At 37.1% G+C, this 17284-nt stretch overlaps 1 protein-coding gene and 1 pseudogene across 11 annotated transcripts in view; one reads left to right on the forward strand and one right to left on the reverse strand.

Annotated features, from left to right (window-relative positions):
- METTL4 (methyltransferase 4, N6-adenosine) overlaps positions 1-17284 on the reverse strand; it is a 315176-nt gene that overhangs the window by 282591 nt on the left and 15301 nt on the right. For 5 of the 11 annotated variants that reach the window (XM_058556864.1, XM_058556863.1, XM_058556866.1 and 2 more), the window contains 5 exons: positions 15089-15158; positions 6559-6733; positions 4146-4252; positions 3667-3758; positions 682-1687 (listed from right to left, as the gene is read on the reverse strand). In XM_058556864.1, coding sequence (XP_058412847.1) covers positions 1542-1687; positions 3667-3758; positions 4146-4252; positions 6559-6733; positions 15089-15158 — 590 coding nt within the window. In that variant the 3' untranslated portion in view covers positions 682-1541. Of the gene's footprint in view, positions 1-681; positions 1688-3666; positions 3759-4145; positions 4253-6558; positions 6734-15088; positions 15159-17284 lie in introns of those variants that run through there. The other 6 variants (XM_058556868.1, XM_058556867.1, XM_058556870.1 and 3 more) reach the window with 4 other exon arrangements.
- LOC131415507 (ferritin light chain-like) lies at positions 1928-3352 on the forward strand (annotated as a pseudogene).

Genomic DNA, 17284 nt, shown 5'->3' on the forward strand with positions numbered 1-17284 from the left:
CACTGAAAATTGGAGAATTTTATTATGGGAAAATTATACTTAAAAATTTTTTTAGGCCGGCCCCATGGCTTAGCGGTTAAGTGCACATGCTCCGCTACTGGCGGCCCAGGTTCAGATCCCGGGCACGCACCGACGCACCGCTTCTCCGCCCATGCTGAGGCCGCGTCCCACATACAGCAACTAGAAGGATGTGCAACTGTGACATATAACTATCTACTGGAGCTTTGGGGGAAAAAAAAAGGAGGAGGATTGGCAATAGATGTTAGCTCAGAGCCGGTCTTCCTCAGCAAAAAAGAGGAGGATTAGCACGGATGTTAGCTCAGGGCTGATCTTCCTCACAAAAAAAAAAAAAAAATTTTTTTAAAAGGCCAGCCCGGTGGCATAGTGGTTAAGTTTGCACACTCCACTTTGGTGGCCTGGATTCTGCTGGTTTGGATCCCGAGCATGGACCTACACACCACTCATCAAGCCATGCTGTGGCAGCGTCCCACATACAAAATAGAGGAAGACTGGCACAGATGTTAACTCAGGGCTAATCTTCCTCAGCAAAAAAGAGGACAACTGGCAACAGATGTTAGCTCAGGGCCAATCCTCCTCGCCAAAAAAAAAAAATTTCTGAAAAGGTTATACATAATAAATCAGCATGCTTTTCAAAGAATCATTTCAGTGTAAACATTTTACTTAGTAAACAAATATTTATTTGTAGAAAATCTGTAAATAATATAAATAGTTCTTTCATAATCATAAACAGTGTTTACTTTCTGATATTTTTATAAGAAGTATTTTTAATTTTCTTCTAGAAAAACAACCAAAACTAAGAAGTACTTGAAAGTGACCTTGAATGCAATTTAAAACCCTCCAAAAATGTTTCATAGACTCAGTACAATGATGCAGTAGATGGCAAGTCTCTGAATACTTTTTCTAGAATGTAACAGTACACCAGAGGCTGTAAATTCAGGTTGTACAGGGGCCAAGTAGACGACATAAGTGAGCAGCATGGAGCAAGCGGTACTGTGGTAAACTGGAGAGTACACAGTCTTTCCCAAGTGAGCTGCCACCACCGGGTCCTGCGGATTGACGCCAGGAAAGAACACCAGCCACAGTGTAGCCAGAGCATCTGATGTTTAAAGAGGAGCAGAAATCTGGACTTTTACATGAAATTCCTGATTTTTTAGAATGATGGTTCAAATTTTTTTACAACACTGTATGGGCCAAACAAAACACATCCATAGGCAGAATCATGACCTCTGGTCCACAGTGCATGCTTTGTGAACTTTTTCAACAACAAAGTCTTACCATCTTTCTAACTGCTGACCTCTTTATTTGTGGTGAATCTAGAATAATGTGGAATACTAGTGCAACTGAAGTAAAATTCATCTCAAAATTACATGAAGGCTAGTCACTTCTGGTCATTTTGCAGAAAAACCAAATCCTGTTTACATTTGTAAGTATACTTGATGGTCATAAAAGGAAAAATCAGTTAGAACGAAGGGAGAAGGGGTGAGGAAAAACTGAATAAAGTCATAACTTTAAGATCATAGTCAGCTTCTAGACTCCACTGCAATAAAATAATCCACATGTTGAAATTTGAGAACTTCATTGCCCCAACTAGTCCAACCTGGCTGTAAATTTCGAGCAAACAATTCCAAACATTCCCCATCTGGCTTGATATAGTCTTTTAGAACCTCTGTCCAAAAAGAGAAAAACACAAATTATTATTAAGAAAGGAATCAATAGCCTTTTAGCAGTTAACAGCAGAAAAGCAGGAATGGTTCCTTAAAAAAAAATACAGCAAATTAATTTCAAGGATTTCATCACAGGCTTTACTACATATAATTAGAAAGACATTTGAAATAAATACCCTTGAGACTGGGAGCAATATCATCAGAACTTTCAGCAGTCCTGATTTATCGGTTTTCATTTACAGATGAGAGACGAGGATTTTAACACCCACAGAGGTGACTTCTCAGTTTTCCAATACTGCTGACATATCTCCTGAGAACTAACTCAATTTATTTTTTAATAAATGTTATCCATGCATGAGAAAGAAGTCCATAGGAACAATACAAAGACAACCCACTTAAAAATCTAAGATAAAATATGTCTCCACAAACATATACTTTAGTGAAAAAGCAGTAAATGAAGAGCTGGACACAGAAATATTCAAAGTATATAACTAACAAATAACTATACTACCTTAGCTATAACTTGGTAGTACTAAGAACATTCCCTCACTTCCAAATTATAGAGCCTTCTTTTTTTTTTTTTTTTTTTTGTGAAGAGATCAGCCCTGTGCTAACATCTGCCTATTCTCCTCTTTTTTGTTTTTTTTGCTGAGGAAGACTGGCCCTGGGCTAACATCCATGCCCATCTTCCTCCACTTTATATGGGACACCGCCACAGCATGGCTTGCCAAGCAGTGTGTCAATGCATGTCCGGGATCCGAACCAGTGAACCCCAGGCCGCCCAGAGCGCACGCACTTAACCACTTGCACCACCGGGCCAGCCCCTATAGATCCTTCTTTACCTAAAATTTCACCATATTATTTCCACAGTTAAATATTTGTTATTCAACATATTAATAACTATTGAAAACTATACTTTGTTGGGGGAAAAGGTCCTTATATATATGTTGGCTACACAGCTGTTATAAGAGGAAAGGCTGAGGTAAAATAAAACTAATCTAGGCAGCAGGCCAGGCAGTCTGGTGGATCTGTCTCTTGCTTCAACAGTGTTTGTACAGAACAGACCTGGGGACTCCCTTCTTCCAGCCTCTGACCACCCTCCAGCCTCCTTTCCAGTCGCGACCTCTGAGACCAGCCAACACTGTTTTTTTTGTGGGTAGCTCCGTATTGCCAACCAACCACGAGCTCCCAGATTCATCAGAATTGTTCCACCGAGGCAGAGGCTGCCATCAACCACCTGGTCAATCTGCATCTGCAGGGCTCCTACACCCAGCTCACCTTGATGATGTGGCTCTGGAGGTCACGGGTTAACTCTTCCGCAAGTTGGTCAGGCATCTCTTGAAGATGCAAAACCAGCACCGCAGCCACGCCCTCTTCCAGGACTTGAAGAAACCCTCCCTCGATGAGTGGAATAAAGCCCTGGACACCATGGAAGCCACCATGGCCCTGGATAAGAACCCGAACCAGGCCCTTCTGGATCTGCATGGCCTGGGTTCTGACTGCACAGACCCCATCTCTGTGACTTTCTAGAGAACTTCTTCCTAGATGAGGAGGTGAAACTCATCAAGAAGATGGACAACTACCTGACTAACCTCCACAAGCACGCCAGCCCTCCGGCTGGGCTGAGTGAGTATCTCTTCTAAAGGCTCACCCTCAAGCACGACTAGCCGTATCCGGAGCCCAACGGCCTTTGAGGAGCCCCTCTGCATCCCCCTGGTATCAGAGCCTCTCCCTGCCGCCACTAGGCAGCTTTTGAACCGCCCTGGAGCACTCTCCTAAGCCATGGACCAAATGGAAACAATAAATCTTTTTGCAGGAAAAAAAAAAACTATTCCTAAATTCTTTTATAAAATTTTAGAATATTAATTAAAATAACATATACCTAATTTAATTTCCAAATCTCTAGACCATTCAAATACTAAATTCAAACCTTTTTTCAATTTGACAGACGTCATAACAATTCTATTTTATAAAAACATACCAGCAAGTGGTGGCTTATGTGAGTGAAGAGTACAGGGCACACTGACAATTAACTTGTGATCTGGAATGGGGAGCACTCTTACATCTGCATTCCTTTTAAAACAAAACAACAAAGTAAATTACATTTTAAAGGGTAATTTTTTAATATATAAGCCACAGTTGCCTTGATTTTTTCACCTTTCAAATAATATCTGAATTTAAAATAAATTTAAGAATAGAAACAATAATGGAAATCAACAATTTAAGTATTGAGACATTTCCAATAATTTCCTTTTCTACAACGACAATTACACTATAGGTAAAACAACAGATAATATAAAAAATTTCACATGCTATACCGTTCACACTTTTCTGGTTTGGGCCATTTTCAGATTTGCAAAAATGTAAAAATTAAGGAAAATCAATGATCATTGTGTTCATAATTTTTAAAAGCCTAAAAATTAATACATTTATACAATTTTGAAAAATCATCTTTCCTACCTTAACGGTAAAGCAGTTTCTTCTCGAACTCTCCCCAGTATAAGACCTTCATAAGGCTTTTTGTGTGGAGAATCTAATGGGAATACAAACTCTCCTGAAGTGGTGATCTGATAAGAAGGAGTAAAAAAAAACCAAAAAACCATACATCTGTAAATATCCAGGAAAGGGTTTTTTTATTTCCTATCACTATAAAGTTTCCGCAAAAGAAAAAGAAATTATTAAACCTCTAGGCTAGTGTTGTCCAATAAAAATATAATGTGAGCCACAAAACACAAGCCACATACATAATTTAAATTTTCTAACATCAACATTAAAAAAAGTAAAAATGTGGTCACAGTAATTACAATTATATATTTAATTTAATCCAACATATCCAAAAGATCATTTCAATATGTAATCAATTCAAAAAAGTTGAGATATGTTACCTTCTTTCTTTCATACTAAGTCTTTGGAATCCAGTATATACTTAACACCACGTCTCAATTTTAACTAGCCACATTTCAAGTGCTGAGAGCCACAAGTGGCTAGTGACTATCATATTGGACAGAGCAGCTCTAAGGGACTAAGAAATATTTTAAATATTACTTTATCACCTTGCAAACAAAAATCTCCACTCTTCATTAAAATTTATTCCTGGAAACCATTCCATCATTAATTCATTTATTCATTCATTCAAATAACATTTACTGATTACTTGGCAATGTGTCTACCTAGATTATAATAAAGTATTTTCCTTTATTTATAGGAAATAGTGTCATTAAATACTGTCAAAACTAAAATTAATAATGAAAGAAGCTTGAGGATTGATGAGAGAGACAATACTTGGTCCAATCCCTTGGCATTATAAATCCAGAAATTCAATTTTCTCATTTTACCCTGGAGTGATCAGACTCTCAAAGACTCACCTAAGCTAATCAAACTGAAAACAGAATTTATAATAACAATATAAATTCATTAATTAACCATGGAGATATATATTTTCACTATTAGAATATTCATATCTATTATCTATGAACCCTTTTACCTTACATCAAGGTACCTAAAAAACCAAGTCAGTAAAGTCCTTTTATCACCACCAGGGCCCGTGAGAGACAGCATCTCTTCCACACAGTGCTGTACAAACACTGGCAAATTCTTATTCTTTGGATATCCTTTATACCCAATGCAGATTATTCCTTCTGTTATAACAATATGTGTAATTACCTAATAGTGTTTCCTATAATATATTGTATTTTTGTTTTAAACTCTGATCTTATTATATCATCTCTTAGAACTGATTACTGCTACAAATGAATAGTCTTAGTTCTTATGTATTAACATTTTACTGGTTTTGATTTCAGAAGGAAACCTCTTCCTGACTGTGGCCCCAGTCTCTGACTATAAAAGAACTGTCATAATAGACAGGGTAGAATGGGGTTTTATATTTCTGTCATGGTCCCACAAAATCAACCAAAGTTAAGCCCAAAGTACATCATAAAAGCAAAGATACAACTGTAAATGTCTGTTTGCCAAGTTCCACAAAATAGGTGCAAATAAACAAGTACATAGCTTTTAGAAGGAATTCCAGTAGACTTCAAACTATACACAATGCACATAAAAACAGAACTCTCCCGTGTCTAAATGAATATACCAGCTACATAAACATTAAACATTCAGCTGGTAATAACTTGGCTAATTTTTAAAATGTAGGAGGGCTTTTGTGGAATTCATCTAGGTAGACAATGCATCTTTAAAACGATGTCTAATGAACTCTGAAATGATGCCTTATTTTTCTATATTTTTTGGTGTTCTTATAGCAAGCAGAGATATTAAAGATCATTCAACCAATCTGAGAGTTGCAATCATTTCTCTCAAAAATAGGCACAGCAGCACATAAGGCACTGAGGACTTAAGTTAAGATTTACAGTATGAAAGGTTTTTGGTCTAGCATCTTCCCACCTCTCCCACACTGCGTTACTTTGCTATTCTCCCTCCCATCCCCAGCAACATAAGAAAAACAAAAGAAAGAAGGAAAGAAGTCACAAAGGGAGAATGAAATTGTGGATGTATAAAGAGGAAGAAGATGAAGGGTAAGACTATTTCTATGTTTACTGATAGACAGATTCCCCAAAGTTTTTGTTTGTTGTTTTTTAAACTACAGACATCAGAGCTTTTTAAAATGTCATCCTGGTATTTCCCTAAGTGATTCCTAAGGCCAGGAGTTTGGGACTATACTACAAAAAGACCTAGAACAAACAGGTAAAAAGCCTTGGGAATAAGAAGATACAAGTGTTTAGCATCAAAATAAAAGTTTTAATTAGACCATGTTGAAGGAGTAGAGCAGTAACATGTTAAGGATTAAAAAAGCAGATGTTACCTTTACAGAACTTATATGTCACACTGTATTAACAAATAAGTTAACTTATGAACTTACTTTTACCCAGTGCCATTCAGCAACTATCTCCACAGACCAAGAAGGATAAAGTTCTTCCTTTACAAAACGGAGGTGCTTCTGTCTATTGGTCACCCAAGTCACAACAAGACAGTTTGGAGCAGCCAGTTTAGGGACAGGTAGTTGCTTTATTTGCAAGGGTGATAAATAACTGTACCTAAACATAAACAGAAAAAAATATTAGCAAAATTCATTGGAAAAAAGAAAAACAAGCAGGGAAAAGACCTGTATAACACTGACTCCACAAACAAAGCTACCAGCTATTTATTTGTATAACTAAATATGAAGCCACAGTGACACCCAGTGGATACATTATTACATGCAAGTTGGAAATAACTTCATTTTTCATTTTTACTAGTTTAAAATTGTCAGGCTATATTTCTTTATCACTTCTAAATGCATCACATTTCAGTAATTTTACTAATATTTACAATATGCTTTTCTCCCATTAAAAATTAAGCAAATATTATTGCTTGGTTTCCATAATCTGTACATTACACAGGGACCCTGTCACAGTGAGTCTTAAAACTACTGTCTCAATATTCCACTATATCTTCAACCATCAATCTATCAGCCTGCTTCTTTCTTCCTTCCCAATCAATTCCACTGGGCTCTCTGAAACCCTCATGCTTTCACTACAAAAAAAAGTCTTGCACCTCCTGGCCATTAATAGCATGAAGTCTAGTTTCCTTTGCCAGAACACTACGTGCTCTACAATACCCAATCAAATGAATGTGGCCCTTTCTCCAACACACAAGGGAGAGAGGAAGTCAACACTATAACTCATCTACCTTTGCATAAAATCTTCTTCTCTTTGAGAGGTATGCTATCCAACTATGCTAGCCTTAATGTTCCTTATGGAACCCACTTCCTCCTCCCTCTCCATATTCAATGAGGACTTAAGCTCTGAGACCTTTCTACCTCATCAACACAGATCTTGCCATTATCCTTGCCATTACAACAATTTCAAAGCACAGTCTATACAATGTGCACACCTTAAGTGCACAAATACAATTGCATTCATCCCACGTCAATAATCCATTCCAGTGGCTATAAGCTAGACCTTGTCATCACTCACACTTGCTCCATCTCTGAAACCATAAACATCGATCTCTGGCCATAACCTCCTAGGCCTCACCTATTCTTTGATCTTATCAAAGCACTAGTGCCCCATCCCTCCACTTTACTGAGCATCTCAGTTTCTTCCTGCTCACACTTGCTCCTCTTCTCCACAAACTACCAATCACCAATCACTTCACGGCCCTCTCACTAGTACCCTCAACTACCATCCCCCCTTTACCCTTCACCCCACAGCTCCTTCAAATCTACAATCTTAAATTCATTTTTTTTTAATGAGGAAGATCAGCCCTGAGCTAACATCCATGCTAATCCTCCTCTCTTTTTTTTTGCTGATGAAGACCGGCTCTGAGCTAACATCTATTGCCAATCCTCCTCCTTTTTTTCCCCCAAAGCCCCAGTAGATAGTTGTATGTCATAGTTGCACACCCTTCTAGTTGCTGTACGTGGGACGCAGCCTCAGCACGGCCGGAGAGGCAGTGCGTCGGTGTGCGCCGGGATCCGAACCCGGGCCACCAGTAGCAGAGCACGCGCACTTAACTGCTAAGCCACGGGGCTGGCCCCTACAATCTTAAGTTCAATTCAACTTCAACACAATTCAATTCAACTTCTTCATATGGGGAAAATCAAGTGGAGAAACTGCAGAACTGAAGAATTTGGTCAATTAAATGCATTCTCAGGCTCTCAAAACTACTCAATTCTTTTACTTATCCTTGGTCAACCACTACAAACCCTCATCTCTTTTCAAGTCCCTTGCCCAAATTCACTCCTGGCAGATGAAGTTAACTCATATATCAGTAAAAATAAAGGCCACTAGACTCCTTCAACTACCTAACCCTCTCCTCCTTCCTATACACCTTCACTTATCTATATCTATACATTTCCTCTTAAAGGAAATGGCATGGCTTCACCTATTTAAAGCTTATTCCTCCAGCTGTGTTATCTTATTCCCATCTTCTTGTATCTTGTAATGCTAATTATCCCCTCCTTCAGTATTTTCAACCTCTCTAGTATTTCTTACCATCAGCCTATAAATATGTTTATACTATCTGATTTTAAAGGAAGAAAGAGGAGAGAAGAAGGAAGGGGTGGGGGGAGGGAGAGAGAAGAGAGAAAGTCCCTCAATTCAATCTCCTCCTGTTTACAGCTAAGCTAAGGATTGGTATGCATCTAGTCTTTCTACTTTCTCTCCTTTATTTTATTCCTCAATTGACTACAATGAGGCTTCTACTACTATATCTGCTCCGTAAAAAGTAAATGGCATCCTAATGGCCAAATGCAATAAACATTGGAATTCAGCTCTAACACATGGCAAATGTATGATGTCAGGAAGTGATCAATAAATATTTCTTAAATAAACAAACATATGAGTAAAACAGTTCAGATCTCACGCACTCAAGTTTCCTGCCATCTAGGCCAGTACTCTTCTAGTAGACTAGCATTTCTTATAATCAAAGCAATGATTTTAAAAGACTACGTTTGCCACAGTGTGAAAAATATCAGGTCAAAAATTTGAAGTTTGGGGCCAGCCCGGTGGTGCAGCAGTTAAGCGCACACACCCTGCTTTGGCGGCCAGGGGTTCGGATCCCGGGCGTGCACCGACGCCCCGCTTGTCAAGCCATGCTGTGGCAGTGTCCTATATAAAGTGGAGGAAGATGGGCACGGATGTTAGCCCAGGGCCAGTCTTCCTCAGCAAAAAGAGGATTGGCAGATGTTAGCTCAGGGCTGATCTTCCTCACAAAAAAAAAAAAAAAAAGATTGTTTAAAAAAGTAAATAAATAAAAATAAATTAAAAATCAAAAATTAAAAAAAAAAATTTGAAGTTTGATGGTCCCAATAACTGCAGATTTCTTGATTGCCTTAATTTCATTAATTGAGTTGATTTTGAGGGGGAAGGATGAAATAGTCATATTGCGTTTTCTAGTTCTAATCTCCTGGAAAGCACTGACCAAATTCCAAAATATGCATCTTTGTTGCAATGGAAAGTATGCAATATTGCCTATGTAGTATTCTTGCTGAAAATGTTTAACCTGAACCTAATCATGAAGACATAATCAGGGGCCGGCCTGGTGGCGGTGTAGCAGTTAAGTTCACATGCTCCACTTCAGTGGCCCAGAGGTCGCCAGTTCGGATCCTGGGCACGGACCTATGCACCGCTCATCAAGCCATGCTGAGGTGGCATCCCACATAGAGCACATAGAAGGATGTCTAACTATGACATACAACTATCTACTGGGGCTTTGGGGAGAAAAAAGGAAAAAAGAAGGAAGATTGGCAACAGATGTTAGCCCAGGGCCAATCTTCCTCAAAAAAAGAAAGAATCAGACCAATCCAAATTGTGGGAAATCTACAAACAAGCGGCATGGACTCTTAAAAAAGAGTCAATGTCCTGAAAGATGAGAAATGACTGGGAGACTGTTCTACATTCAAGGAACAAAATGAAAAATAAAGACCAAATGTAATGTATGACCCCTGATTGGATCTTGGATCTGAAAAACAAAAATAAAAATATAAAGAACAGTTTGGGGGCCGGCCTGGTGATGTAGTGGTTAAGTTCACACACTCGGCTTCGGCGGACCCAGGTTCACAGGCTCAGATCCCGGGTGCACACCAATGCACCGCTCGTCAAGCCATGCTGTGGCAGCATCCCAAATAAAGTAGAGGAAGATGGGCATGGATGTTAGCCCAGGGCATGGATGTTAGCCCAGGGCCAATCTTCCTCAGCAAAAAGAAGAGGATTGGCATCAGACACCAGCTCAGGGCTAATCTTCCTCACCAAAAAAAAAAAAAAAAAGAACAGTTTGAGGATAATTGGAGAAGTCTGAATATTAATGTATATTTGATATTATTATTATCAATATTAATATTACCTTTCTTGGGGATGATAATGGTATTGTAATTACATAGGAGAATGTCCTTGTTTTCAAGAGATGCATGTTAAAGAATCTGTGGATGAAATCATGATGTCTGCAACATCAGATAAGCCAAGAGATGGAGAGAAAAATGCACATGAATGTGGTGAAATATTAATAACTGGTGAATCCAGGGGAAAGGTAATTCGATATTCATGTACTATTCTTTCAACTTTTCTCAAAGTTTGGAATTTTTAAAAGCAAAAGTTGATGAAAAGAAGCAATACAATAAATCATTACAATGAGATCATAAATATACACTTACAAGATAAATGGGGGAAAAAACAGAAATTTCAAAATGTACTATGTAAAACTACCATAAAATACTATAAATGGCAGAAGTCTATTACGTAGAGTTATAAAAGCTGTCCCCCAAAGATGCTGCTAATTACGATCAAGCACTTGTTTACTTTTTTTAAACTTCTATAGTGTATTCAAGAATAAGACACAAAAAGCGATCAATTTTCATTAAAATAAAAAGAACCAAATGAAATTTAAGCTATATATTTTAAAAAATAATTCTTGGAGAAAACTGGAACACGTTACCAAAGACTATTATAGAATTGGTCTCTTTGATTCTTTTGAATTTAATACTTAACTCTAATAACAAGAAGCAATGGGGGAACAAACGACGCTGAGACAACTGGATATCCAGATGCAAAAGAATAAAATTGTAATTCTGCCTTAAACTACATATAAAACGAAACTCAAAATCGGTCAAAGACCTAAATGTGAGAGCTAAAACTCTTAGAATAAAACAAGGTGTACATCTTCACGATCTTGGTTAAGGCAATGGTTTCTTAAAAAGAACATCAAATGCACAAGCAACAAAAGGAAAAACAGGTAAGTTGGACTTCATCAAAATTTAAAACTTTGTGCTTCAGGAACACTATAAAGAAAGTAAAAAGACAACATAAAGAATGGAGAAAATATTTGCAAATCATATACCTGATAAGGTCTAGTATCCAGAATATATAAAGGACTCTTACAAATCAACAATAAAAAGACAAATAACTCAATTTAAAAATGTGCAAAAGACTTGAACAGATATTTCTCCAAAGAAGATATACAGATGACCAATAAGAACATGAAAAGATGCTCAATATCATTATTCATTAGAGAAATGCAAATCAAAACCACAAGATATTACTTTATACCCACTAGGATGGCTATAATTTTAAAAAACAAAACAGAAAATAAGTGTTGGCAAGGATATGGAGAAACTGGAACCCTCATACATTGTTGGCGGGAATGTAAAATGTAAAATGCCACAGTCACTATGGAAAACAGTTTGGTAGTTCCTCAAAGACTTAGAGTTACCATATGACGCAGCAACTCTACTACTAAGTATATACCCAAGAGAACTGAAAACATATTGCCTGGAGTAAGGCAAACTACAAAGTTTGAAGGCATAGCCCTCAAGACTGCCCTCTCTTCTACAACCAACCAAAGTTTGGGTAGTTTGCAAAACCACCCTCAGGTTCAATAATTTTTCAGAAAGACTCACAGAACTTACTGAAAGCTCTCATACTCACATTTACAATTTATTACAGGGAAAGGTTTATTACAGTTTACTACGTAAAGCTTATTACAGTTTGTTACAGATTAAAATCAGCCAAAGGAAGAGACTCAGCAGAGTATGGGAGGGTTCCAAACACAGAGCTTCCATTGTCCTCACCCATGGAGTCAAGATGCAGTACCTTCTTGGAATCAATGTGTGATAATATGCAGACTATTGCTAACCAGGGAAGCTCATCCCAGCTTCAGTGTCCAGAGTTTTCATTGGAGCTACATTACATAGGCATGATAGAGTGAATGACTGCCCACATGGTTGAACTCAGTCTCCAGGTCACTTACTATCAGTGTGACCCAAAGCCCCCACCCTAAATCACATGCTTGGTCTTTTTAGTGTGACAGTCTCCCACACTACCCCCTCCCCCCAACCACACTAAATAAGGACAATCCTAGCAGGTATGACATAGATTACCTCCCAGAAGCTGAGGGCAAAGGTCAGACATCTTGCTGGGCAAGGCCAAAGTCTTTAATACACATGTTCACAGAAAAGCTTGTACACAAATGTTCTCAGTAGCATTATAGCCAAAAATTGGAAACAATCCAAATATCCATCAACTGATGAATAAATAAATGTGATACATCCATACAATGGAATATTATTCAGCAATAAAAAGGAATGAAGTCCTGATACATGCTACAGCATGGATGAACTGTGAAAACATATGCCAAATGAAATAAGCCAGACACAAAGGCCACATGTTACACGATTCTATTTATATGAAATGTGCACAAAGGGCAGGTTCATAGAGACAGAAAGTAGGTTATTGGTTGCCAGAGGATGGACAAAGTGGTAAACTGGGAAGTATGGGGATTCTTTTTGGGGCGACAGAAATATTCTAGAATTAGATACAGTAATGGTTGTACAACATTGCGAATATATTAAACCACTGAACTGTACACATTAAAGTGGTTAAAATGCTGAATTTTATCTCAATTTTTAAAAACATATTGTAGCTGGGGACTGGCCCCATGGCTTAGCAGTTAAGTGCATGCACTCCGCTACTGGCGGCCCGGGTTCGGATCCGGGCACACACCGACGCATCGCTTGTCCAGCCATACTGAGGCCGCGTCCCACATACAGCAATTAGCAGGATGTGCAACTACGACATACAACTATCTACTGGGGCTTTGGGGAGAAAAAGGGAAAAAAAGGAGGAGGATTGGCAATAGATGTTAGCTCAGGGCCCATCCTCCTCAGCAAAAAAAAGAGGGGGATTGGCATGGATGTTAGCTCAGGGCTGATCTTCCTCACAAAAAAAAACCGAAAACATATTGTAGCATCCTTCTCTCAAGGAGCTCACAATCTAATGTTCACAACCTAATAGAAAAGACAGATCACTCACCCTTGTGATTAACATACACAACAGATTAAAAGTACTAAAATTTACTAAAGGACACCAGAAATTCAGCACCTTTCCCTGGAGGAATCTGGAAAAGCTGTATGGAAGAGGTGACATTTCAGCAGGACTCAGAAGAATGAATAGGATTCTAATAGGTATGAAAGGGGAAAAGATAATTTACAGTCAACTGCCATACAAAATTCTCATCCCTACCCTACTGTTCTCCTCTTTCTTACCCCTACAATCTACTCCTGACCTTTGACTTCACACTCATACCTACCCCACCCACAAATCCTCGTACTACTCTGCCTCTACATTTACTTATTTTCACTGCTGGAGAAGAAGGCACAGTCAATAAAACATATACACGCAGGCAAGTCCATGAAATATGGTTCAAAAATTCCTATTACTCTTACTTACAGTAAAAGTATAGAAGAAAAGATGGTATTATACAATCACCATTTGGTAATTACCTTAATAATAACTGATGTGGGCAAGAATCATCAGTGGATGCTGTATTAGTTTTCTACTGCTGCTTTCAAAAATGTCAATTTCATGAAACACCAAGAAAGACTGAGGAACTTTTCCAGATGAAAGGATACCAAAGAGACATGACAACTAAATGTAATGCATGATCCAGAATATTATTTTTCTATAAAGGACATTTCTGGGACAATTGGTAAAACCTGAATAAGGTCTGTAGATGAGATAATAACACTGCATCAATAAGAGTATTATATCAATGTTAATTACCTATTTTAATAATTGCATTATGAATGTATACGAGAATATCTTTGCTTTTAGGAAATATAGAATGAAATATTTCAGAGCAACTTTCTCTTATTTTCAAGTGGTTTAGAAAAATATTATATATAGTTATAGATATCTACACACATGCACAAACACACACACATAGAGAATACATACATGGATTCTTTTGTCAACTTGAAGAGGAAAAAAAAAATCCTATTGGCATAGTTGATAAACGAAAAGCATAAGAAAGCTGAAGACAATCGTGAAGAGGAAGAAATTTCATATGAAGTTTAAGTCAAGGTAATAGGAATTGCTCAGTCTAGAAAACTGAAGATTGAGAGGAAACAGGACATTCACTAGAACTAGAGGGGAAAACTGAAAGTTTTTAAAAAGCTTTTAAATGGAAATATCATCTTAGTAACTAATTGAATTTATCACTCTAAGAGGTGACATAAACAAAAATGGTGACATAAAATAAATTTAAGAATTAGACAAATTCAATCATAGCAGGTTATTAAGGAAAACTATATTTTAGCACATATTTCTAAACTTTAGAATTTGATATCAAAGAAGGCAAAAATGTTGCCCTTTGGTATTACAAAAACATTCCTGAACTGGTTCAGTCAATAACTTAAGTCATTAATAAATATATTACTCTTGACATTCTTACACCTATATACAGTTCTAGTTCAAGACAACTATCTAGTTAGGGGAATTAAAATTTTAAAGCTAAAGTTTTTTGGTAGTTTCAGATAACCTATATCACAAAGAATGCTTTTAGCATATGTAACTAGAAAGTACAAAGGACAATAACTTTTAGAAAGCATATTTAACAGATAATTTATTTACACTTACCTGTTACTTCTTTTAACTGATTTGTTCGGCCATGGTGGATCTATCACAATTACATCATATGTTTTCCTACCTGAAAACAAAGACACAATTTCACAAAATATCTTCTTTATGTGATCACTTTAAACACTAAACATGTTCTTCAAAACTGAAGCGCATTCACTACAGACACAAATATAATGGAATGTAACAAAAGGATTTGTGGTATTTATTCAAATAGAATAACTTACCTAAAACAAAGTAAGAGAGTTCCCTTGTAATTCAGTACCTCTGGGATTTTAACATAATTTCACCTATTGTTATTTTACAAAGACTACCTGAAAATAACTACAGCTTACCTAGCTAGACACCAATAACTTGTAAATGCTCTATAAGTCTTAATATGGTCTTTTCAAACCTAGGAGAGTTGTTTTGTTTTGTTTTGTTTTTGCTTTACTCGTTTTTAACTTTTTATTTTGTAATAATCAGTCTTATAACTGATATATTGATTATAATAAAATTTCCTCAATTGTCTACTAGTGTCCTTTTTTCTGGTCCAGGAGCCAAACCAGAATTACACATTGCATTTAGTTGCCACGTCTCCTAAATCTCCTCCAATCTGGGAAAGTTCCTCAGTCTTTCTTTGTCTTTTATGACCTTGACACTTTGGAAGGCTACCGGCCAGTTTTATAGAATGTCCTTCAATCTAGATTTGGTATTTCCTCATGATTAAATTTAGGTTATTTATTTTTGGCAAGAGTACTACCTAAGCAGTGCTGTGCCCTTATCTGAGCAACATGTACAGGAAGCCAAAATGTCTCACTATTGGTAACACTACCTTTAGTTACTTGGTTAAAGTGTTGTCTGTCAGGTTTCTCCAGTTTTCCCTTTTTAATTAATAAGTATCTTATGAGGAGTTACTTAAAGACTGTAAATACCCTGTGTCTCATCTTTTCACCCACTCTTTTGATATCCAATTACTATGGTGTTGGCCAAATGGAAATTTTCTAGTTCCATCATTCCACCCTCATTTATTAATTGGAATTTTACGGTAAGGAAGAGCTGTCCCTTCTCCTGTTTTTATAAACCTAGGTATATTTTTGTAAATGTACAATCTCATAAGTAATCAAAAGAATGCAAATTAAAATAACAAGTAACAGTTTTTAAACTATTAGAGTAACAAAGATCAAAAAGAATGGAAAAAATGTTCAGAGCATAATTTTCTCATTAATTTGTTATCCTGTCATTTACCTTGAAGAATTTATGACATTGTGATATGAATAACTATTCATGTGTAAGATGGCTTGATAGCAATTAAAAGCTTTTCATTAATAAGCTATGTTATTTAATAACTTAAAATTTTGCTATAAAATGTCCAAATAACAATAAATAGCAGAGTAAATTCAATTTGATCAATACGCCTCTTACCTAACTCATCCCTTAGACTATTATAATAGTTATAATTTATTAAAAACATATAGGCCGGCCCCATGGCGTAGTGGTTAAGTGCATACACTCCACTGCTGGCGGCCCGGGTTCGGATCCTGGGTGCACACCGACGCACTGCTTGTCAGGCCATGCTGTGGCGGCGTCCCATATGAGGTTGAGGAAGATGGGCACAGAAGTTAGCCCTGGGCCAGTCTTCCTCAGCAAAAAGAGGAGGATTGGCATGGATGTTAGCTCAGGACTGAATCTTCCTCACAAAAAACAAAAAAAAAAGGTGCCATAAAAACATAAATCACTGAGATAAGCAACTGATGCAGATTATCTCATTTAATCCTCAAAATGATCCTCAGAAGTAATTATTATCATATTCATTTTACAGATTAGGAAACTGAGGCTCAGTTTTGTGGAGTGAATAGCCCAAAGACTACAGTTAGTTAAGCTTCAGAATCTAAATTCAAACTCAGGTCTGTGGGACTGTGGACTTCAATATTTAAAATTTTTAACTTTATACAGAAAAATACGTCAAGAAATTTTAGACAACAAAATTGAACATTAGCCTGAAGTATAACCTAAAAGACTAGGAATGGTTTGGGGATAAATATTCATATCTGAAGTGTTTCTAATTTGCTATAAAGAAAAGTTAAATAAAGTTACTTGGTCAAACCCAATTGTATCCTGAATTTCTACGTATGAGCAGTGACTGTATTTGCTCTCTTGGGGACTAGTTAGTTTTTGACCCTTTGTTCATAGTAAGAATTTGAAAATTATTTTTAA

Source organism: Diceros bicornis, chromosome 16, assembly GCF_020826845.1.
Source record: "Diceros bicornis minor isolate mBicDic1 chromosome 16, mDicBic1.mat.cur, whole genome shotgun sequence".
NCBI lineage: Eukaryota > Metazoa > Chordata > Mammalia > Perissodactyla > Rhinocerotidae > Diceros > Diceros bicornis.